The 25,052-nt window shown below is 43.6% G+C and overlaps 1 protein-coding gene across 1 annotated transcript in view; it reads left to right on the top strand.

Moving 5' to 3' along the window:
* dym (dymeclin) overlaps positions 1-25,052 on the top strand; it is a 213,472-nt gene that overhangs the window by 177,272 nt on the left and 11,148 nt on the right. The window contains exons 15-16 of the mRNA XM_060935419.1: positions 18,776-18,958; positions 22,897-23,010. Of these exons, the coding sequence (XP_060791402.1) occupies positions 18,776-18,958; positions 22,897-23,010 (297 nt within the window). The remainder of the gene's footprint in view (positions 1-18,775; positions 18,959-22,896; positions 23,011-25,052) is intronic.

Below are 25,052 nucleotides of genomic sequence, written 5' to 3'. Positions count from 1 at the left end.
CGTGCCCAGTTGTGTTGGCTCATTGAGGTTGGGAATAGCACGTGTGAAATACCCGTTTCTGCCTCTTGCGAGGATTTCGCAAGTCCACGGGTGGCGCCTATCTCATTGCAGCAAATAAATTCTGCTGGACTCGTCAGCAACTCCACGTTACATTTTCCGCACGAGCACCACGCCGTGTCGCCTGCACGCAGACGCTCTGCCCCACACTCGCCATGCCCATGGTCAGTATCAGTCTCATCCTCGCCGTCATCCGAGCTTTCTTCTTCATCACCGGAGTCGAGAGTACCTCTCCTAGGTTCAAACTGGTACCCTTCTAAGCCATAGCCTGCTTGCAGTGTGTCTTGCGGGATCTCTTCGTACGATTCGACAGAGCTGTCGCTTTCACTTGATGCGCCCGACGCCATGATTACACGCTTCTCTCCTAGTGCAGTGGGTAGGGCTGACGTCACGGTCTTTTAAAAATGGCGACTCTTGTGCCGTTTAGCGTACCGACTATTATATTTACAATTACCAAGATATTTCGTTGTTTTCTAGTATATAAATTTGATAGAATACTTAAGAATACGTTACTTTGTCACATCAGCAACTGTATATATTATATTTGGTACCCCTTTAAGTTCAGCGATAGTAACTGGCCTCTCTAACTCTTCCGCAGCTGGTTGATCGAGTGAGGGAATGTCCAAATTTTCAAAGAAACTGTCAAAATCAGGAGTGGTATCTCGATCAGATGAATAGAGAGGCATATAAAATTCCTTAAACACATTATTAATTTCCATGGGTTCAGTGGTGATGCGCGAATTAATCTGAATTTGAGGGATATGGTGAGATGTAGATGCCTGACGTAATTGGTGTGCCAACAATTTACTAGCCTTATCTCTATGCTCATGGAACTGGGACCTCGTTTGTAGGAGAAGTTCAGTGGTACGGTGTGTCGTTAAGGCGTCGAATTCTGACTGTAGACAGAGGCGCTCTTTTTATAGCTCTGGAGTTTTGTAAGTAGCGTACAACCTGTCGAGTTCAGATATGCACTGCGTCGGCTTAGTTAATTTCTCCCTCCGGAGTTTCTTCTCATATCCTGCGTAGGAGATCATCTCCCCCCTGATGTATGCCTTTAAGGCCTCCCAAAGTACTGAGGCAGAAACATCGGGTGTTTTATTCAAGCTCTCAAAGAAGTCAATTTGTTGAGACAAAGTTAACAAAATCCTCATTTAAAAGAAGGCGTGTATTAAGACGCCATGGCGCACGCGTATTAAAGCTCTTAATGCAAATATCCATAGAAATAGGGGCATGATAGGAAATGACAATAGCATATTTACAATTAGATACAGATGAGAGAAATCTATTATCAACCAAATGCGGGTGAAAGTGTGATGGACGTGAGAGAAAAATGAATATTCCCTCTGAGAAGGGTTACAAAACCGCCAGACGTCAGTGACAGCAAATTCCTCCATAAAGGACTGGATCACTGGAGCTGATTTCGATGGAGCGCAAGCTCTGAGGGAGGAACGGTCCAGCTGAGGGTCAAGCCAGCAATTCAAGTCTCCACCTAGTATTAAGTGGTGTGATGACAAATCAGGGAGAGTTAGAAAAAGGCGTTTAAAGAAAGCATCATCGTCAAAATTGGGAGCATAAATATTAGCCAAGACCACCCGGGTGTTATGAATCTGACCAGTAACTCTAACAAATCTACCATTAGGGTCAGAGATGGTACTTGAATGCACAAAGGGAACAGATTTATGTAACAAGATAGCTGCACCCCTACAGTCCCTGACAAAATTCTTGTCGCTTGGGTACAAAAGCAAAGGGGAGTCCCATATACGATTCGTACATTGGGGGAGTACCTGTTAGAGAGCGCACTTGTCCTGGGCCATCGGCATAGTGAGGTAGGGTGGCCAGTTCCTTTCCTCGCCGCCTTTAACTTCCCCAGTGTTTCCACCAGGTCCCCATTCACTGCTGGGTGGACAGGGAGCGAGCCCCAGATCCCCGTCGAGCCGAGGCTCAAACCAGGGACCGTTCGCTTAGCGGTCAAGCGCTCTAACCACTTGGCCACCTGCGCTCCCGCTTGGGTACAAGTTGGCCTTAAGTGCCCCTCAAATATATGTCTAATCAATTTTTTTTTTTTTTTACAAGAAATGACTAATTTCAATCCAACAGCTTTTGAAATAATGTTTTGGTGCCAAACGAAACTGCTGAAAAGCATTCTAACGTTCACAGCTTGGTAAAGCCCACTGAGTCAGTTTTTGCAAAGGCAAAAGTCTTGTCACCTTGTCACATGATGCACCCAATCCTAGATTACAGCCTCACCTGTGATCAGTAATTGATCAATCAATTAGTGGGTGTGTATAAAAAGAACCCCAGCACACCAGACCTTCACATCAACTGCAACTTGACCTCTGACAACATGCCTAAGATTCACCCTGAGACCAAAGCGTTGATTATCAAGAGGCTGAAGACCAGATCCACTGCTGAGGTGGCCGACACCTTCAATGTGTCTCAGCGTCAAGTACAAAGAATAAGAAAAAGATTTGAAGAGACTGGAGATGTTTTTTGACCAGCCCAGGTCCGACAGACCCTGCAAGACAACTGCTCGGGAGGACCATTTGTTGGCTCGAAAATCCAAGGCCAGCCCCTTTTCCACTGCAGCAGAGCTCCACCAGGCCTGGTCACCTCAAGTCCCCGTGTCAACCAGAACAGTTTGTAGAATTCTGTCTCGAAATGGCCTCCATGGTCGAATCAGTGCCCAGAAACCAGCACTAAACAAAAGGCAATTAAGAAAACGTGTGGCATTTGCCAAGGCCCACAGCCTGCTAAAAGGATGGACGCTGGAAAAGTGGCAGAAGGTGGATTCTTTGGTCGAATTACATCACAGCCGCCGCAAATATTGCAGGAGACCTACTGGGGCCCGCGTGGATCCGAGATTCACCCAGAAAACAGTTAAGTTTGGTGGCGGAAAAATCCTGGTCTGGGGTTACATCCAGTATGGGGGTGTGCGAGAGATTTGCAGGGTGGAAGGCAATATCAATAGCCTAAAATATCAAGAAGTATTAGCTACCTCTTGCATTCCCAACCATAAAAGGGGTCAAATTTTGCAGCAGGATGGCGCTCCATCGCATACTTCCATCTCTACATCAAAGTTCCTCAAGGCGAAGATGATCAAGGTGCTCCAGGACTGGCCAGCCCAGTCACCAGACATGAACATCATTGAGCATGTCTGGGGGAGAATGAAAGAGGAAGCATGGAAGACGAAACCAAAGAATCTTGAACTCTGGGAGGCATGTAAGACTGCTTTCTTTGCTATTGCTGATGACTTCATCAATAAATTGTCTGAATCGTTGTCGAACCGCATGGATGCAGTCCTTCAAGCTCATGGAAGTCATACAAGATATTAAATCTGGATCTCACAGCACCACTACTTAATTCACTGATGTTATGCAACATATATTTTTGTATTTGAAGTAAATTATTTGTTCAGTTTTCACATTACTCTCTGTAGGCGACACAACGTTCGTCTTGCCAAAATCTGACCTTTCTGTGTTCATTAAATGATCAATCTTTCTTCAGTGCAGCAAATTTTAGTATATTAAACATAATTTGGGAGGGTTTTAGCTTTCATATGAGCCATTTCTAAAACCAATGGATTAATTACAAGTCAGGTTATAAGCTGTTTTGACAAAATGGATAAGCGACAAGACTCTTGTCAGGGACTGTAGATTTGCCTTGAAATGAGGAATGGTAAGCCTGACCTACCCATCCCCTCCTCAATTTAGAGTGGTCTGAGACCTTGAGGTGAGTTTCTTGCAAAAAAAAAATTACATGGACCCCAAGATGGTAAAGATGGTGCAGTATCTTGCTTCGTTTTATAGGATTATTGAGCCCTTTGCAGTTAAAACTCGTGAATCTAATGTCACACCCACTGGATGATGATGTTACATTAGATGGGATCACAGCTAGGTAACAATAGTATTATGTAATAGTGATGATCTGAAGCAAAACTGAAAACAAAAACTTGACTGGTGTAAAACAAAAAGAAAGAAAGAAAAACAGAAACAAACATAACACACATACCTTTCCCTTCCCACCCACACGAACTTTAGCAGAAGCATCCCCTCCCCCAAACGAGATGCGCGCAAAATACCCCCTTAAGCAACCAATCCGTCACACCTGTTATAGTTCTGAAAAAAACCTATACCAAACAGCTAATGAGCTACAACTACTTAGGCGTTAGAAATGTGACATGAAGTTACGTCAATGAAATTACACTGTAATAAACAGTGTTGCCATAGTCAGGGTTTTTTCTAGAAAAATTTAGTATGAGGGCGCTCACCATGGCGAGGGAGCGAAGCGGGGGGAGATGGTGCCGGTTGTCCCCCCCCCCGCCGTGCAAAGCCTTTGAAAAATGCTCCAATGGGACATTCTGAGGCTATCTGAGAGGGAAATTGTAACAAATTGTCTGTCAACATTGAAAAAGAAAGCAGTAATCTTCTTCTGCCCCGGACAGTCTTTGGCTTTCTTCCGCTTCGTGCCGTGGGATGACATCTTTAAATGCCCAAGTGTCAACAAAAACAACTCGCGAACTACTTCTGTCAGAAGCTCCCGCGCCGGTGGGTAAAAGGTCATTCAGTCTCGAGAAACCTCGCTCTACAAGTCAGCTGACCTTGTATGTAACCCATGTCAAATCTCGCGAGAGCAGCCGCAACAAGTAAACAACTAAACAACATGGCACCTCAGTCTGGAAAACGCCAATTCGGATTGTTTTTGCACCGTCTGGCGGTGTATCTACTATGATTGGAATATTTTTGGAGCAATTATAACGTATTTGATGATCAGACACATTGTCACGTAGTGTTGCTGGGATGTTTTCACGGAGTCGGTAAGGGGGCGCACGCCGAGAGTAAGAGGGCGCAGCGCCCCTGTTCCCCCGTTTAGACGAAAGCCTGATAGTTACTTTGAAACAGTAATCAGACTACTGACTACTACTTTAAAAGGAAACTTAGTTAAGTTACTGACTACTTGCTTTCAAAAGTAACTAAGTTAGATTACAAGTTACTTTATTAGTTACTTTTAGCAGCAAATGATCCCCCATTCCCATAACATAAAAATGACTACCAGTTTTGCCAATACTCACTTTATTGACATTCATTTTAACCGGAACATCAAAAATTACACTGATATTTGAAAACTATCCCGGGCAGCATTTCTTCAACCACATACTGCCCAACCAATCTACTTAACTCTGCCCCACTTACTGGTTCTGAACAGAAGTCCAACTTTCTTTGTTTGCAGGGTGTGGGACCTCCTTCATTTGTTTTCTTCGCACCGGGCGGGACCTGCTCTGTTAATGTGGTTGTGCCATGCTGTGTTTCTAGATGTTTCTTTAGGTTTGATGTTGTATTCTTGAAGGCAGACAAGACTTTGTCGCCAGCACAGAGTGTACAACAAACCTTTATGTTGCCATCCTTAAGCCTCGGTCACAACCGGCCCTACGTGCTCCCACGGCCGGTCTACGTGCAAGAAACGCACAGAGGGCGTCCGTGTGACGTGCTGATTTTCGAGCCGTAGACTGGCCGCAGACCGGCCGCAGAGGTTCTTTGTCATGTCAAATAAACTCTACGGGCGCTTACGTTTTTTTTTCAGGTTGCAAGACAAACTTACGGCCAACGTGCGTCTTTCTCCACGAACAAAAAAAAAGCAGCGATTTGGGGAAACGCCAAAAATCGCACGGCCAAAAAATCGTACGTCCGGTTGTGACCTAGGCTTTAGCTGAAATAAAATCAAAATAATGTCTGTATTTCCAGGTGCAAAAGGCGTACCTCTCTCCCTCCATTGTTTACATCTGTCTCTTGCGCGGAGAGGAGATGACATAACCTCATAGGAAACGTGTCACATAACCCAGGTCGCCAATAAATAAATAACCTACGTCGCCCCGAAACGCAAAAATAGTAACGCAAAGTGTATTAGATAAGTAACTTAAATCTGACTACTGGTTTGGAAATAACACCGTGTTAGACTACTCGTTACTGAAAAAAAGTAGTTCGACTACAGTAACGCGTTACTAAGTAGCGCGTTAGTGGCATCACTGGTAATAAATGTACTAAGAATTAAGCCGGGTAGCTAAAGCTGACTATTAAATCGATACATAAAACAATCTTATCGAACAATAATGTGAAGAAAAGAGACAGACAAACCAAAAAAAAACCCTTGCAGCATCTCACAATCAGTTGTGATAAATCAAAAGGGCACCTACAGTTTTTACCTGAGGTATTCCTGTATTCCAGTCGAATAGCCACCATAAACCAAGTTAGGGGAAATCGAGAAAGTAAGGAGTAAACAAGAAAACACAATCAGTGTCACCTCAGAACTGTAGCTCACTGAACACATGAAGAAACCAAGGCAACCCTGGTGAGGAGCAAATGTACGGTAGTCCTCAAGGCCAGCAGCAATAACATCAAAACATCCAGTTAACATGTCGGCTAAATAGTGTCCGGGGTGACTCCCTTTTTAACGAAGTTCAGCACCAATGTCGGATCCTCAAACCTGTGGGTCTGTCTGCTGGGCAGAGTGATGCGTAGCATTGCCGGGTAAAAAAGACCAAACCTGACGTTCGGGCAGGAACGGAGCTCCTTTTTTGCTGTAGCAAAGGCGGCCCGCTTTTTGGCCACCGCCGGAGTGAAGTCGAGGAAGCTCGAGATCCTCCTGCCCATGTAGGAAAGAGGGGAAGCTTCTCCGGCTCGGTGCAGAATTTGGTTCCGGGCTTGAAACGGGCTCACCCGAATAATGAGTGGACAAGGGGGCTCGCCATCCTTAGGCTTGGCATGTAGAGTGCGATGAGCCCGGTCCACCATAGGTTTATTGTCAAGACCGAGTAAGTCTTGTTGTAAGAGCTGGACTGTGAACTCTGTGGGACGAGGACCCTCTGTACCCTCAGGCAGGCCCACTAGGCGAACATTATTCCACTTTGAACGACTCTCCAGGTCCTCACACTTCTTTGACAGGGAGTCAACAGTGGTGGTTAGCTTGCTAACATTAGCTCGGAGGTCGGATAGCTCCCTGTCGTTAGCGTTCGCCGAGCGCTCGAGGTCCGCGATCGCTTCGCCATATGAAGAGTCTGTTCTCAAAGGGCTCCAAAGCCGCCACAATCTCTCTTTTAACTGCTGCCGAGATGGTGGTTTCAAACTTACTGAGGATGTCCGAGCGCATTTCATCCATCATCTCCCTCATGTTCAACAACAAGGTGGCATTAGCATCTGGCTGATCTGGGGATTGCGGTTGAGGTGATAGCCGGGACTTGCTGCGGCCTGCTTTAGTAGCGTCGCCTCTCCCACGGCTTGCCATCATAGAGTGCCCACAAGCGAAAAAAAGTTTACATAAAGTGAAAGGCTGCAATAATACAGTAGAGCTTAACGCCGGCAAAACAAAAAGTGTAATATAAAGGTGTAAAAAAGTCACATTCCAGCGGAGCCTGTGCGAAACGCGTCCATCTACCTCACTCCCACAGCGCCCCCGAAAGGTACATTTTCTTAAAATAAACACCACTTAAGCCAATATCTCACTGGGTTGCGACACATTGCGAATGTCATTCGCGAGAGTGTTTCAAAAGTGTCTTAACATTCGCGGGGCTTCTCAATTTCCTCGCATGAGTCGCAAAGTGTCGCTCCTTCGTTGCTGAAATTTTGAACATGTTCAGAAAATTTGTGCGACAGAATTTCTCTCAAAATAGCCGCAAATGCGTCGCTGGTGTCGCAAAGCCATCACAAACCCTTCTCAAGTCAGTTTCCGTGAGACAGGAAGTGTGAGTGTATCTCACTGGGCTGCGACAGCGTGAGACTACGGTAGTTGGAGACACAACAATTGCGATAAAATATGCGAATATCAATTCAGTGTGATTCCATGTGAAAATTCGCATATTTTATCGCAATTGTTGTGTCTCCAACTAGTCGCACGCTGTCGAAGCCCAGTGAGATACTACCCTTACTTGATATCAAATCAGTAGCCTCGGCGAACCACGAGGTGAATTTCGTTTATCTTTTTTTATCTGCCGATTTATCTTCTGATACCACAAAGTTATAACGAGGTTTCTCTTATTTCATTTCTGGTTCTGATTGGTTCCGAAGTTTATCAAGAAGTAGAACGGTAAGGTAATTGAACTTGATCAGGATAAGTGCCGATTGATTACGAAGTTTCGTTATTGTTACGCTCATTCTTACTGTACATCACGACGACATAACGGCTTTGTCACTCGTTCTTGTGCACCTTTGATAACGTGAGATCACGATTCACCGTTCTGGCGATTTGTAATGCTTATGCGTAGTGCGCGATTGTTAGAACGCAATGGCATGGTAGCTACTGCCTCGCTTTGCCTCTATGAGGCAGTAGCCACAAAAAATTTCATCTCATTATCTGTAGCCGCTTTATCCTGTTCTACAGGGTCGCAGGCAAGCTGGAGCCTATCCCAGCTGACTACGGGTGAAAGGCGGGGTTCACCCTGGACAAGTCGCCAGGTCATCACAGGGCTGACACATAGACACAGACAACCATTCACACTCACATTCACACCTACGCTCAATTTAGAGTCACCAGTTAACCTAACCTGCATGTCTTTGGACTGTGGGGGAAACCGGAGCACCCGGAGGAAACCCACGCGGACACGGGGAGAACATGCAAACTCCGCACAGAAAGGCCTTCGCCGGCCACGGGGCTCGAACCCAGGACCTTCTTGCTGTGAGGCGACAGCGCTAACCACTACACCACCGTGCTGCCCATCTAAAAATATTTTATTAATAAAATGTGAGTTAAAATTAAAGCGTTAAAGTCTTGGGACAGCAATAAACTGGAGTACAGGTATAGGAGCGCTTCTGACCTCATTATTGGATTTAATGCTGTTGACCAAAAAATGGCTTAAAAATAATGAAATGAACGCTACGTTCACACTGCAAGGCTTAATGCTCAATTCCGATTTTTTTGTGAAATCCGATTTTTTTGTGAGGTCGTTCACATTAACAAATATATGCGACTTGTATGTGATCCTCAGTATGAACGAAAAGCGACCTAAAAGTGTTCCGCATGCGCATTGCAGGATACGACGACGTCACACGCAGTGAGCACGGCCAGTGTTTACGGAAGTAAAACCGCCCGGTTGCGGTATGACCCATCCAATCTAGCTTGAATAGCTGTATCCCCCCAAATGGAAATCAGCTCCCTAACCTCTGCGTCCTTCCATTCAGAAGATTCAGAACCTTCACAGCCCGAAGCGTCCCTCGCATTGATGTCATGCGCAGGGGCGCAGATACGTTTTTTGAACTGGGGGGGACAAAGCTGCCAGCAAACCAACCCCAACCCCAATATGCCTGTCAAACTTGTTGTTAGTAACCATAGCAACCAAGCTCGAGCTCGCAACCTGTGCAGTCTGCGCAGCTCAACCAACCGAATATCAGTCTTTGTTTTGTTTTATGTGAGTTGTTGCAACTATGTATACACTGCTGTGCACCTCAATAAACCGAATGGTAATTAGTCTTTTGATTTTTCCGTGAGGTTTGCCTTATGCAAAGAAAGACAGCATAGACGTTTTTTCCTCCCTATAAGTGGGGGGACCAAACGAGGTGAATTTAAATCTGGGTGGGACGAGTCCCCCCTTCTGTCTGCGCCCGTGATTATGCGCCATGTTGTTGTAACTTTTTTTGAGAGACCCGCCGCCTACTTCAGCGCAGAATAGTGACGTTTGTGGCTTGTTGATGACGTGTAAGTCGGATGAATGCGACCTGGCGGTTCAGACTGAAGTCGCATATGAAAAGAGCGGATAGGAATCGGAATTAGGACCACATATCCAAACGGCCTGGGTCGGATTTGAAAAAATCGGATCTGTGTCGTTCATATTGTCAATAAAAGATCGGATACAGGTCACATATGGGCGAAAAGATCGGATTTGAGTCACTTCAGCCTGCAGTGTGAACGTAGCCGAAATGTTTCAGCATTAAAAAAAATACTATAAACAGTAATCAGTAAGCCATGATAAATGAAAGTCAATATTTGGTGTCAGACGACCCTTTTGCTTATAAATAAATATAGTAGTCTGAGATGCAGTTTTATAAGGAACTGAGCTGTAGGTTTTACTGAGCATCTTCCAGAAGCAGCCACAGTTCTTCTGGACACTTTCACACTCGCGTCTTCATTTTGCACCAACGCTTTTGCAGTAGCCTTCGTTGTTTTTTCTTTTTTTAATCTGAAAAGGGCTCTCTTGTGCTGCTCAGACGTACAGTATTACAAACTTTCCCCCCCGGAACGTTTCATTTTGTGCTGGGGGGAAAAAAAAAAAAGACCCCGAACGTTTGGAGCGCTAAAATGTTTTTGTAATGTTTTGACTCAATGTAGAAATCATAAAATAGAAATCAATAATGAAGTTTGTTTGGGGGAAAAAAAAGCCCAACAACCCAGGGTGATGATGACTACTTTTGCACAGTACTGTATTTTTAGATCAGTGGTGTTGGTTCAAATCAACCCTCAGGTTTTTCAAGTCACAGTTCTGTCAAGGTACAAATTAGAGTCGTGGTGCCAAATGGAAAAACCAACACCTTTAGACGGGAACGGAAAGAAATGACCAATTTTTTTTGGCACAAATTCTTGTTTACGTCCACAAAGGATTTCCTGCGAGTGTTTAGCCAGGTTAAAAACTCTTAATAAGACCATCATTCAGATGATCAGAAGAAAAGTTACCTCCCAGGACCTTCACTGACAGATGGCTGTCCCGCAGGTTAACCCACACCTCTTGCTGTGAGCTTGGCTGCACTACAGTTAGCCCTGTGATCCAACACCTCGTGAACAAGCAGCCAGGAAGTGCACTTGCTCAGCACTTCCTTTTATATATTTGGATTGCTTTTCACACTTGAACCAAAACATACGCAAATTTGTTCAGTACCAGATTTTAATTTGGGTCTTGGCGCAGCGGATTTGGTCCGCACCCGAATTTGAATGAGGAGTTTATGTCCTGCCAAACAAATCAGACTACGTCTAAGGGTTTAAAGAAGCAAATCAAATGATGTAGGTGTGAAAATTCTCATAAATCTCGTTGTAAAATTCTAAATAAAGCTGCAAGTGTTCTTGGAAGGTTAAGTAAGGAATAAACGATGATTTCTGTGGTGTGCTTTTGTAGGAAAATGATTAACGAAGTGGCGTCGGTTACCTTGACACTTATTGGAAAAACAGCATATCCTGTGTTTTATTGGTGTTTTTAGTCCTCTTATGCTACCAAACTTTGCCAGCAGTTTTTTTTTCCTTTTTTAATTTATTAAAGAACACATTTTTATCCATTTGTAGGTACATTTTAATGTTTTGGAATCCCCACAAAACAAAGTCCTGAAGGCTTTACTTCCAGCTTGTTGTAATGTGACTGTTAAAGTTCTGATACTGGAGACTCCTTCCATAGAAAACGTCACCATCTTAACAATTACGTGTTTCAGAAACGCAGCTTGTGTCTAAGGTATGGTACAAAAACAGGCATGTTAACGTAATCCTGGTATTTTCTCCTCAAGAAACTCGTCGAGAATTTTTGGTTTGCAATCACGTGACTTTTTGCCTCCTGGTCCACTTCCGGTTTCCAAGCGACTGGCAACGATCAAAGATGGGCGTCCATCGTCATGTTGCAGAAAACATTCTACATCTGACCTTGTTAACGGACTAGAACCAAAAGCAAAATATCAAGAAAAAATATTTCTGCGATGGATTGGACCCCTATATAGCTGAAAAAAGGACGGACTTTTCAAGCAAGTTCAACAACTTTTCAAACAGTTTCCGGACGTTTCCAATTATCTGGTCGTCCAAACATCGCTCTACACAAAGAATCGAATGAAAGCTTTGAAAAGTCTTGAAGCCGATGACTTTTTACCCCCCACTAGCCGAAAGGTCCGAAGGGGGATTATGTCGTGGTGATGTCCGTCTGTCCGTCCCGGGAAGGGTGCTCACCTTCTGAAACCAACTCCTCTCACAATTTTTGGACGAATTTCACGAAACTTGTCAGGATTCTTTGTTATATGTCGGTAGTACGCATATTGCAATTTTGTTAAATTGGGTCACATTTTACCAGAGTTACAGCCCTTGATTAACAACCTTGTACTTTCAGAATTTCATGAATGTGCTTGCCTTCTGACCTCAACTCCGCTCACAATTTTTGGACGAATTTCACCAAATTTGGCAAAAGGCTTTGTTGTATGCCGGTAGTACGCATATTGTTATTTTGTTCAATTCAGTTGCATTTTACCAGAGTTACAGCCCTTGATTAATAACCTTGTAATTTCACAATTTCATGAAGGTGCGTTTGCCTTCTGACATCAACTCTTACAATTTTTGGACGAATTTCTTGAAGCTTGGCGAAAGGCCTTGTTATATGATGACAATACGCTTATTGCGATTTAATTTAGTTTGTGAACATTTTGCCAGAGTTTTGACCCTTGATTTAAATAACTTTGACAATTTCATGAGGGTGTCCGTTCTTCTGAAATCAATTCCTCTTGCAGTTTGTGGAGGAATTTCACCAAACTTGGCAAAAGGCTTTGTTATACGACAGTTACACGCATATTGAAATTCCATTTAATTTGGGCAAATTTTAGCAGCGTTATGCTCTTTGATTATGAACAAACTTGTACTATTGGCAATTTCATTAAGGTGTGCTTGCTTTCTGAAATCATCTTCCCTCAAAATTTTTGTCATCCCCTGCTGGCTGAAAGACCCGAAGGGGGATTATGTCATGGCGATGTCGTCCATCCGGCGAAGGATACTCGCCTTCTGAAATCAACTCCTCTCACCATTTCCGTTCTGATTATTTTGTTTGAAAGAACTCATCACTCCGTGCAAAACTTGGTCATTGCTTTGTCAGATTTTTTTTTTTTTGCTTACGAGTTACTAATTAGACTAAATTAACAAATTTTCCAGCCCTCTCATGAGAATTGTATCGCCTTTCTGATTTCTCATCAGATTTCAATTCTGATGGATGATTGTTTTGGGTCGAGCTTCCCTTGAGGAACAAAATTTTGTCATTTTGTTGATTTTTCCTGTTAACAATTTGTCGTGGAGGTTGGGCCTCTTTTACATCGTCACGTTTCAGTTCTGTTTGGTCGTCATGGTTGTTCTGATGGCAGGCCAGATGAGCCACTACAGAGGAGTCCTTGACATCCTGGTTCGTTCTTTCAGCCTTGTGCACGACGAGTTTTTGTATCCGATAATACCTTTGATCCTTGTCTCGGTTTGATTGGTTCGAACATCCAAATACAGAGCAGCAATCTGGCATATTTGGAGGCGAAACACAAGAAACTACTACAAAACGACTGCATCGTATTCGTTTACCTGTCCGTCAGCTGGAAATCTGAATGCATAATGAGGCGGATCATTACCAGAAGTGACGTCTAATTGCGAGCAAAGAATTCAAGAACTGCTGTTTCTGAAAGTTCGTCAAAGTCGAGAGCGCCTGTGGAATCAAGTTGTTGGTTCAAAGGCCCAACATTTCAAAGCAAGAAATGCTGACCAGGAGTTGGCTCATCTTTATTTGGAACTGCATTCGTCATGTAAGAACTGATCCAACATCAGGAGTCTGTCGTCTTTTGTCGCTTTATAAGTACAACTCCAGGCTCTTTGTGTTTTTTGTTTCCTGTCTGTGATGGGGATACTTGACCATTTTGAAAGAGCTCGTGTAAGTAAATCTGCCGTCTTTGATGTCCGTTCACGTTTCTATTCTCCACGTTTACTGTGTAAACTGCTTACGGTTGGTTGTGATACAAAAGCCATTGAAAGATGCAGGTTTACTGTTGGCAAGCAGATGTCACATGGCTTAGAGTTTTGGGGGTGGTTCATTTCCTGTTTTGGTGGGGGTTTTTTTTGTTTTTTTCTTCCCTCAGTAGTGTTTGTTTAAGGAAAAGTAGGGCTTTTGACATGACATGAAGTTGTTTTGGTGAGCACGTTCTCCAATTCAATTTCTGTGGGGCAAAGATCACTGCTTTTGTGATATTGGTATCTTCATGTAGCTATTATAGCTGTATTTTTTTTTTTAATTTGTTAGTGGTACGTGTGTATTCATGCAAATGATTTGTGTGATGGTGAATAGGTCCTGTCTGGCGTGTGGTTTGTGTGCTGGGAAAATATCAGCATGTCCATCACACAAACCAGACAAACCAGCGTTCTGATAAATAGTGTCTGCTCGATCTTTATCAGAGTTAATAAGAATCGCAGAGCCTACGGGAATACACTCCCTCAGGACACACTCGTTCGTGTGCACGCACGCACACATGCACATTACTACTCTTTTGTTTATCTCACGGTTTCCTATGCCCATTTTATGTGAGCGTTATTTTCATTAGATGTGAAATTCTACACTTTCCTGCACTCTGTGTATTTTCTCCTGACGTATGTAATAATTATGTTCTGAAAGAAGGCACAAGCTTCCTGAAGTCCTGTCAGAGAGGTTAACTGTTTGTAGAACTAGATAAAGTATAGGGTTCACATAGCCTGGCTAACGCAACTTCAAACCTCTCCGAGCTATTGGTCTGGCCAAGATATTAAGCCCAACCGTTTCCCAGAGCCCGTGGTTGACCCGCCTCCGTGAAATGCCTCAGTTTGCTACTGGTCGAAGCCAGAAAAGGCTGTGACGAAGCTTAAACCAATCACATCACTCTTTCCTCTGACGTATGCGACGCGACGGGGCTAACTGGTAGATTAAACTCTTACCGAAGCCGGTCGGGAGCAAGGCGAAAACGTCCTTCCTTTCAATAAATCCCTCCAGGGCTGCTCTTTGCTCCGTTTTCAATGAGAACTTCCCGTTGAATGCTTTCAATACAGCGTCTATGCGTAATAGATGCGGAAGCGTGAATGAAGCGCTTCCGGCATAGAGTTTGTAAACAATCTATGGCTTCCGGTCGCAGTTCTACTACGTCAGTGCCTTGAACATGCCTCTACCCAGGGCCGTTGGAGATGCTCAAAGTTGATTGGTTCCCGATTTTTCGGGAGCTTGGAAGAGCTGTAGATAGCTTGCCTGGCCAGACTAAGCTCGCAATAGGCCCTCGTGTTGCGTCACGCTTAGGATGGGCGGGCCCAGGCTAGGGTTCACGTACTGCACAAGTAATCTGTGTAAATCCCCCACCCTGGTCCTATTGGAAAATAACACTTTAATCGCAAAACTGTAAATGGACTTGTGAAGGCCAAAATGCTCGTGCTTTTACGTGGTCCTGAGATTACGAAAAAAAATGGTCAATTATACACCGTTCTCCTTGGTATCCATCCATCCAGCATCTTCTGTTTTCCTGCTTTGTATCCCTCCATCCAGACTTCTCTGCTGTCCTCCTTGGTATCCTTCTATCCAGCATCTTCTGTTTTCCTGCTTGGTATCCCTCTGTCCAGATTCCTCTGTTGTTCTCTTTGGTATCTGTCCATCCAGCATCTTCTGTTTTCTTGCTTGGTATCCCTCCATCCAGACTCCTCCACTGTCCTGTTCAGTATCCCACCATCCAGACTCCTTTGTTGTCCTCCTTGGTATCCTTCCATCCAGTGTCTTCCGTTTTCCTACTCGGTATCCCACCATACAGACTCTTCCACTGTCCTCACTGGTATCCTTCCATCCAACGTCTTCGGTTTTCCTGCTTGGTATCCCACCATCCAGACTCCTCCGCTTTCCTGCTTGGTACCCCACCATCCAATGTCTTGTGTTTTCCTGCTTGGTATCCTTCCATCCGGTGTCTTCTGCTTTCCTGTTTGATATCTGCCCATCCAGTCTCCTCCTCTATCCTGTTTGCTATCCTTCCACTTAACCTCCTGACCATCTGTTCAGCTGATTATATTCAAGCCCAAATTCCCCCTCTGGCTTACTTGCTGATCCTCTATCCAGGACTGTCTACCAACTTCACCCAGGATTCTCTTTTGAGCAGCTCGTTATCCTTCCATCCGGCCAAGTTACCATCTTACTCTCTGTTTGTTACATCACCACCTAGCCTCCTTTCTCACCCTGCTCCCAGTTGGTCTACATCTACTTTTTGTTCTCGTTCTGCTCAACATTTCTCAATCTTTTCCCCTCCACTAGTCTGCCAACGTTTGTTTGTTGTCTCAATCCTTTCCTCACCTGCTAGATCTCCCTCTGTCTTACCTGCTTGCTAAATCTTCATCCAGCTTTGTCACCGATTTGGGTGAAGGTCTTCCTTTACTGGCCTGATTGCTACCTCTCATTTCCTCGATTTCTCCAGCTGTTTGTCCTGCTCACAGTATCTTCTCTACTGGCCAAAAATCATCTCTCTGTGTGTTCAGTATCTCCTCAGTCTAGTCTTCTCTGTTCATCTGATCACTATCCCTCCATCAAACCTCCTCTGTCTCTGCTCATTATCTTTCCATAAAGTGGGTTCTCTTGGCCTGCTCACCGTTCCTTTGTTTAGCCGACTTCTGTCTGCTCTTTATTCCTTCATCCAGCCACTTAGTTTGGTCTGCTCACTATCCTTCCATTAAGCATCCTTTCTTTGTCTGGTCACTGTTCCTTCGTCTTAGCCTTCTCATAGATCTGCTCATTATCTCTGTATCAAGCCACTTCTCATCTGTCCACCATCCCTTTAAACCAGCCTCTCTTTCATCCCTGGTATTTGGTCTGCTCTTTAGACCTCAGTCAATCTTTCTCTTTTGGTCTGCTTACTATTTCTTCATCTAATCTCCTCTCCTGATTTGCTCACTATTCTTTTGTCATAGGTCTTCTCATTATCCCTCTGTCTGGCTTCTTGCTTGCCTGTTTGCTATCTTTGTCAAGCCTCATCTTTTGGTCTGCTTACTATCCATCCTTTTTGGTTTGCTTGCTGTTCCTCTGTACCGGTACAGCTTCCTCAGTTGTTCTGTTCACTGTCCTCCTAATCAGTCTTTTTCCAATGCCCTTCTTGCTATCCCTCCATCAAGCCTCCTTCAGTATCCCTTTATTCAGCCTCCTCCAGTGGGATACACCTCCGTATGACCCTGACCAACACCACTAACATCCCAGCCCCAGCCCTTCTTCCCCTTAATCCAGCCACATTTTCCAAACAATTTCCAAAACCTCACAGACTCTTTCCATTTTCCACTTTCTGGGGGGTATTCCAAGTACAGGGTTTGGCGACAAACCTGGGCAAGTTAACTTCCAGTAAGTGGTAACCCTCCTAATAGAAGAGCATTATGGCTTCTTTCTCCTAGCAAGCAAAACCGTAAGCCTCTTCTATTAGGAGGATTACCGCTTACTGGAATTTAACTTGCCTAGGTTTGTCTTGAAACCACATACTTGGAATTACCCCTCTGTTTCTCTCGGGTTATTTACCAGACCCATATTATGTTTGTCTAGTTATACTGCTGGTCAAACGTTTGGACGCATTCAGTCGAATTCATGTCCTTCACTGACTTCTCAGGACATTTGAGACACGGGTGAACGGTGAAATATTTATTCCCAGAGTTATAAATTTAAAAATCAGAATAAATGGTTTCCCCAAGATGGAGAATTGGAGAAGCAACGAGGAGCTCTGCATATTTGAGAACTTTAAGAAATGCCTCCTGGCTGGGGGGGGGGGCTCCGTCATGAAGCTCTTTGGGAAGATTCCAAGATCGTGCAAAACTTCATCAGGAACACTGTTGTTAACTTCAAATCTAAAAAGGCTTTGATTTTCTTAACGCGTTTCTAGGTCGCTGCGTTCCATAATTCCACGTGCGTGATTTCATCGTGTCTCCATTATTATTCTAAAATAGCAGAAAGTAGTAAAAATGACGAAAAGCCTTGTGCTGTGTCCAAACTTTTATGAATACTCTTGGCATTACTGGAGAAAAAGGAATGAAAGGAAGAAAGGCCTGTCAAAGAAAGATGGACAGTCCTGCAGGAATGCTGGGGCTGAGGATTTTTAGAAATATCTCCTGCTACTTTTTGTGTCTGTGTCCTAGTCTGCGCAGACAAATTATGTCAGGGAGCCCGGCTAACCTATTTTAGCCCGTAACTCATAGGCAGTACAGTGAAGGACAGTGGAAAGTACACGGGGAAGGACATGACACCATTCCATACGCTGCAGAACCACAATGCAGCCATACGGAGCGTCGGATGAGCCGCGTGGTCCCGACTCGGTGCAGAGGGCTGATGTGCTGCTTTGCAGAAATCACTGCTATTATTTTGCTAATAAATTACTGTAGTGTCCTCGGTGGCGTACCCAGGTTTTGTGTAATAGTGTGTATTAAAGCACGGTGACCTGAATACACACACCATCAGATCATGAACACACAGTCTTTTTTTTTTAAGGCAAGAATTTCTTTTTGACCTTAGTTTGTCCTTTCTCTTGTTCTCTTACTCTTTCCCAATCTGTTTATCTCTCTCTGGGTTTCTTTTTCCTTCTCTCTTCCTGTCCCTGTCTTCCCCCCCCTTCTTTTTTTTTCTTTATTGCTTTCTGTCTGTCTCTCGCTGTCTTTTTTTTTTTTCCACTGTTTCCCTATCCGTTTGTCTTCCTATCTTTCTCTGGCTCTCCCTCTTTCTTTTTCCTTTTTTCTGTTTCTCTTCGTCTCTCCATCTTTCTCTCTTTTTGCCTGTTTTGTATGCCTTACTCCTTTCCCTCTGTCTGTCACTGTCTGCCTCTTTCCTTCTGTCCCTCTTTTTTTCTTTGCTGCTTTTCTCCTGTCTTTCTTGTTTCTCTCTGTCTGTATGTCTTTCTCTCTTACTCTTTTCTCACATTCTTTGTCCCTGTCTGCCTGTGTGTCCGTTGCTTTCTTTCACTCTCCTTCTCTCTTTCTGTCCCCTTTGTCTCCGTTTTCTCTCTCTCTTTCCCCCCAGGCACAGGACCTCAGTGTGATCGAGGAGGTGATCCGCATGTTGCTGGAGATCATAAACTCCTGTCTGTGTAATTCGCTGCATCACAACCCCAACCTCGTGTACGCTCTGCTCTACAAGAGGGAGCTGTTCGAGCAGTTCCGCTCTCACCCTTCCTTCCAGGACATCATGCAGAACCTCGACACGGTGAGACGTGTGTGTGTGTGTATTTTATTACAGTGTTTCTCCCACAGGTGCTGTTGGATCAGAACGATATAAAATCTAATAAATAATTTAGTGAAATGCTTAAACAGCAGTGTGGTATTCAGAACGAATCCACCTTATTCTTTCATAATAAAGCGACTTTGTCAGAGTGGCTTTATTATCCAAGGCTGGACTTGTAAATGAGAAATATTGTAAACACGTACACACAAACATGTGTATATATAAAAAAAAAAGAAGCTGCAGATAGATAAAACGGCACCAGTGGGTTCAGAAACCAGTATCGGGTTAAAGTTGAGCAGGTCGACCAAACCAGAGAAACGGCTTCCTGTTGCATTCGGAAAATTCAGGATTTTCTTGAGTTTTGTGGGAACGTCTCTCTCTCTCTCTCTCTCTCTCTCTCTCTCTCTCTCCCCCCCCCCTTTTTTTCCTCCAAAAGATATATAATCTACAAGCTTATCGTCTTATTGATGTCCGTTTCTGAGAGTTTATTTCTGCTTAATTTTTTTTTTGTGTGTGTGAGAGAAAGTCACTTTCTCTTTTGTGTGTTTTTAGGATTTGGTCCAGAAAAGTTACTTTTTTCGAGAAATGTAATCTTTTACTCCAAAATCTAGAATAATAAAATTGGCAGTGAAGCTACAAACAAAATGCATGATGTGGCATTTTAAAAAAATATATACATACACACACTTTTAACCATTGATAACTTGCCATGGTGTAAGAGGGATATAACCAGGGTGCGATTTGTCAAAAAACCAGAAGGGGGGATTTTTTTTTTTTTTAAATCATGAAACGTCACAAAATTAAGGTAACAATAGGCTAACAGCTCAGTAACATCCGATGATGTTGTGATAACCTGTGTTGTGTTCTGTTACCTGTTGAGTTTCTTATGTTCTATGCCTTTTAGGGGAACTGGGGGGTGGAGTTTAGGTGTGGGTGCGCAAGAGTGAGCGCGGGGGGTTGGCGCTGTTTATGGGCTGTTAGGAAGCGTGAGTTGTGGCTAAAACAGCAACTCCTTGTTCCCTGGCGTTCTTACAATATCAAATGAATAACACTAAATGAAAACGAACACTAAACCAGAGATAGTAAATTCATCTTCCTATCTCTCTGACTAAATACACGAACACTAACAACAAAGTTCGCATTGCTTGTCGCGTTGCTGTGATGTTTCTCTCCCTCCGGATTAAATGGACAGTGACTCGAAAATCACTGAAATACATGAATACTAAATGAACAGTTTGCTCTGATGGCGCAGTTCACATTGTGCACAGCTTTCCGATTTAAAGTTTTTTTTTCTCATCCTTATACTTCCTGTTTCATGGACTGTAACGGATTTGCTTATTTAGTAATTTTAATACAGAATTTACTTTGAAACTATAATCGGACACTCCAACGCCCCCCCCCCCCCCCCCCCAAAAAAAAAAATCAGCCGTGAAAAAGGCGGCATCCGCCAAAAGGCGCGCTGTTTGCATCCCTGCATAGAACGCAAAGATATTGTTATTATCTACAATGTATCTATTTGCTGGGGACGTTCGTGAACATCAAAGCTGCCACTTCGGGTCATTTTGAAAGTGAGTGCAATGTAGACCATAGAAAACTGTCTCACAACATGCCTGTCATGTCAACTTTTTTTTTTTTTTGGCTTGTTTGTTTTATTGACGGGGTCGTCCCCGAGGATTTTTTTTCAGCAGAGATAAAAACCAGAGGGGGGGATGATTCCCCCCCCCCCCCATCCCCCCCAGCAAATCGCACCCAGGATATAACACTTTGGAGGCATGCTGTTATCAGAAAATTAATCAACTTCGGGTTGCATCACACCACCTTTTTGTTGATCGTTTTCCGATAACAGCATGCCTCCAAGTGTATTATTCCGTACTTAAATCTGAACTCGTGTTGGTTTTGGGGTGCTTTTTAAATATATATAAAAATGTTTCTCATTCTAAAGGTTTTTGAATTCGTATTCCAGATACCTTGAAGGTAAAAATTCTCGCTGCGGCTTTGTGACCATAATAAATGGAGAGAGATTTATTGCGATGCGTCTTGAGGCAGCCATCAGGTCATCTGAAATTCGTCTGAATTTAACATTGGTACTGTTAGAAAGAATACCGATGTTTCTCCAGTCTGGAGAAAAGAGAGAGCGAGAGAAACCTGAATTAGAAATTCCTAAGTAAGGAGCAACACTTCAGGTTGTAGGAAAAGAATCAACGGCAGGGTGGCGGGATGTGGCCCAACATGAAGCGGAGTTACGCTTATCATGATGAAGTTGGTTATTTTCCTGTAATACGCATCCTGAAGTGTTTTATTTCCTTTACCCTAGATTGCACGATAACAACTAATACTAAGCATTAAAATGTTTTTTTTTTTTTTTTTTTAAATCAAGATTTCTCACAGAAATAATTTACACTGCAGATGTAATAAAGTATAAATATAGTAAAGTCAATCCCAACAATAAACTAGAAGGACACTCGGAGAGTACAGAGCTCCGCCAAGGCCAAATGCCGTATCTGTGTTCGCAAAGAGAAACTAAACTCCTGGATCCGTCCCTTGACTCGGATCGGCTCCAAATTTTGAGGAGTTATTCCTTGGCCCTTGTCGCACCCTTCCACCAACTTGCATGGAAATTGGATTGGTAGGTTTTCCACAATCCTGCTTGAAGTCAGACACACCAAAAAAAAAAAAAAACCCAACAACTCCTTGGCGGATTTAAAAAGTACATTGAAGTCTATTTGTATGTGAACTTTTACAGTTCTAAAACTTTTTTTTCCCCCTCCAAATCCAATTTCCAATCGTTTCCATTTTTCGAAAAATTGGAAAATATTTTTCCTCCCCCACGTCATTAGCCAAGCTAACTTTTTTTTTTTTTTTTAATTATTATTATTAAATTTGTTTGCTGGTATCTGCTTGATGCTGATCCTGGATACTTTGGATTTCTGCCATCTCTCTCTTGTACTGCAGCAATTATTATTATTATTATTATTATTATACCCCCACTCTGAAGGAAAGGGTTATACTGTTGTTTTATGTCTGTCTGTCCATCCGAAACACCCTTTTTCTCAGCATCCACAAATCATAGCCACTTGGTACCAAACTTCACCTTGGGGTTCTATACCGTGTGTACCGTTTTCAGGTCTGTCGCACATCGACTTCCTGTTTACCCACTGAATGTGTTTACAAAACCTATAGCGTGGATTTACAAACTTTTCATAACCTTTTTCTCAGCAACTACAAATCACAACTGCTTGATATTTGGTACCGAGCTTCACCTTGGGGTTCTATACCGTGTGTACCGTTTTCAGGTCTGTCGCACATCGACTTCCTGTTTACCGACTGAATGTATTTACGAAACACACAGCGTGGATTTTGGCGCTATTTCAAGAAGCAGAACGACAGCTTACCAGGATGCTGTTTGAAACCCCTGGGGAGAGACACTGCTCTTTACTTACTTTGTTTCAGGGTTCATTATTTGAAGAAGTCAACATTCATAATAAGTGTCCTGTTCCTTCGATTGCTTGCGTTCTGATCTAAGCGAGAGCGGGGGGATACGGAAGTGAGCAGTAGCTCACGGTTGATCTTGTCATTTCCATTTTTTTTTAAAAAAGATATCCATTTAGTTCTGCTTAATGATGTGGAACAACCTCAAACCATGTTTAGTATGTTGTTGCAGCTCCAAACGAGCATTGCTGTCTCTGTAAAGCTTCACTTGTTGTAGATTTTATCCTGAAGACTTTTTCCTGTGGTGGAAAACTAAAAGCTTTGCACCTGACTGGAACAAAACACTGACACTGGAGACTCCTTCCATTTATTTATTTAAATAAATGTTTTATTAATGAATGTTATTAAACTGTTTAACATTTTTGTTCCTGTCCCAATGGCATTGACTGCGTGTGTGTGTGTGTGTGTGTGTGTGTTTGCGGCCCTGCCAGATCATCGGGTTCTTCAGTCAGCGGTTGGAGCAAGCAGGAAGCGACCTTTCGGTAGAAAGAGTTCAAGAGGTCATCAAGAAAGGAGCAGTGGCACTGCCTAAAGACCGCCTGAAGGTATAAGACATGTTTAGACCTACACAAACGCAGACGTGTTTGCCAAACACACACAGCAACATCACCTCTGTGGTCCGTGTGGCCCCGCCCATAGACTGACCTTTTACTGTGACATTACAACATTTTTCCAATGAAGAAACTAAACGAGCAGTAAATTATAGAAGCAGCCTGGGCTTTTAGAGGAACTGAGCTCGGTGTTGGCGTGTTCATTCTCTCTCTCTCTCTCTCACACGCACACATTGCACAGACGACTGGAATGCTGAGCAATCAGCTGGAAGTGTTCAAGGCTCATTGAAGTAAAATCGGCACTCTTTTACCCAAAGAAAATAGTTTACGCAGTAAAATTACTGTGGGCTGAAAGCTTTACCCGGTTGTTTCTCGTTATTATGAAATAATTCTTAATGTCCACGAGGCGTTGGCGTTCTACTGACGCTTCAGCTCACGGTGAGGAAGGTTTACAGGATGTACAGGTATACATCTCCATGGCGATAACGACGATTTGTAGTGAATTAAAACTGCGGTGTAAGAGGGCGCGTTCTCTGTCACCTTTACGTTCTCTGTTCATCTTTATTGTTCCCGCAGGTCAGGGCATGCAGTCGGATTAGCGAACACGCCTCGGCACTACTTGGACTATAGCATATCTAACTCCATTCATCAAGAGTGTATAGAATTGTATTTGTTTATCGTAGGTTATTGTTTCTATAGTAACGGCACGTGTGGTGGAGGATGGATATGTAAAAGGTGGACAGTGTGTACATGATTTATGACCAGTAATAATTTGAAAGGATTCCAAAGATGTTCTGGATGTAGAATTGTTGATTTTTGTGAAGGGACGCGTTTCTGGAAGGAGTCGCCACCGTCAGTGTTGGCAACTCATAAGCAGGCGGTTTGTAAAGCCTTCTCTTCTCCTCCTCCTGCTTCTTCTCCTACTTCTTCCCTCTCCTTCTTATTCTCCTTCTCCTCCACCCTTCCTCCTTCTCTTCTTTTCCTTCTCCTTTTTCTTGTTCTCCTCCTCCCTCTCCTTATTCTTCTCCTTCTCCTAGCACTCTCCTTCTCCCACTTAATCCATGCTGGAAGCCCCACTCTTCTTGAGGGAGCAGATGAGAGATGAAATCAGAAGTGCAGGAGGAAGACTCTTGAAGAGCGTTTGTGCTCAGGCTTATTCATCGTGATCACTAACGGCTACACACACACACACACACACACACACACACACACAATGACATCTCAAGGAGAGCAAGGGCCCAGGACGCAAATAAATCTACAGCACACGCGTCTCTTTACTGCTCACTCCTTACCCACAAGCCCCTGCTGCTGGCCATAAATCAGGCAGTAAAATATGTAGCGTGTGTCCTGTTCATCCATCACGGCACTCTCCTAATTGTGTGTTCTGGAACATGTTTCATGTCTTCCACGCCGTGTGTGTGTACACATTCATCTTTCATATAAGCGAACGCATGGAGCTCGAGTAGTGATGGTTTTTACGAGCCACAGAGCTTTTTACATGCAGAAGATTGAAACCAAGAAGAAATCCGGGTTACTCCGTGTTCACGTTAACGAGAGACGCGTCACTCTCATCACCTGTAGTTTGTGCCTGAAGCAGCTGCTGTTCTCGTCGGTTGTTGGTGTAAGAGTTATAGCCAGTAGGCATGAAAGGATTCACCTGATTTCGTTTTTCCCGTGATATTTTTCTAATTAAATGAAGGGAAATTTTATTACCAAAAAAATTGGATTTATCAATTTAAATATTCTTTTTGTTAAATAACAAAAACAAAAAACAAATTTTCTTTCATTTTCTTTTCACCAACAATAATTTATCCAGACTTGTAAAGGCTGGAATATATAAAAAAGTGGGCGGCACGGTGGTGTAGTGGTTAGCGCTGTCGCCTCACAGCAAGAAGGTCCTGGGTTCGAGCCCCGGGGCCGGCGAGGGCCTTTCTGTGTGGAGTTTGCATGTTCTCCCCGTGTCCGCGTGGGTTTCCTCCGGGTGCTCCGGTTTCCCCCACAGTCCAAAGACATGCAGGTTAGGTTAACTGGTGACT

Source organism: Neoarius graeffei, chromosome 12 (genome assembly GCF_027579695.1).
Source record: "Neoarius graeffei isolate fNeoGra1 chromosome 12, fNeoGra1.pri, whole genome shotgun sequence".
Lineage (NCBI taxonomy): Eukaryota > Metazoa > Chordata > Actinopteri > Siluriformes > Ariidae > Neoarius > Neoarius graeffei.
This window is presented reverse-complemented; position numbering and strand designations above follow the sequence as displayed.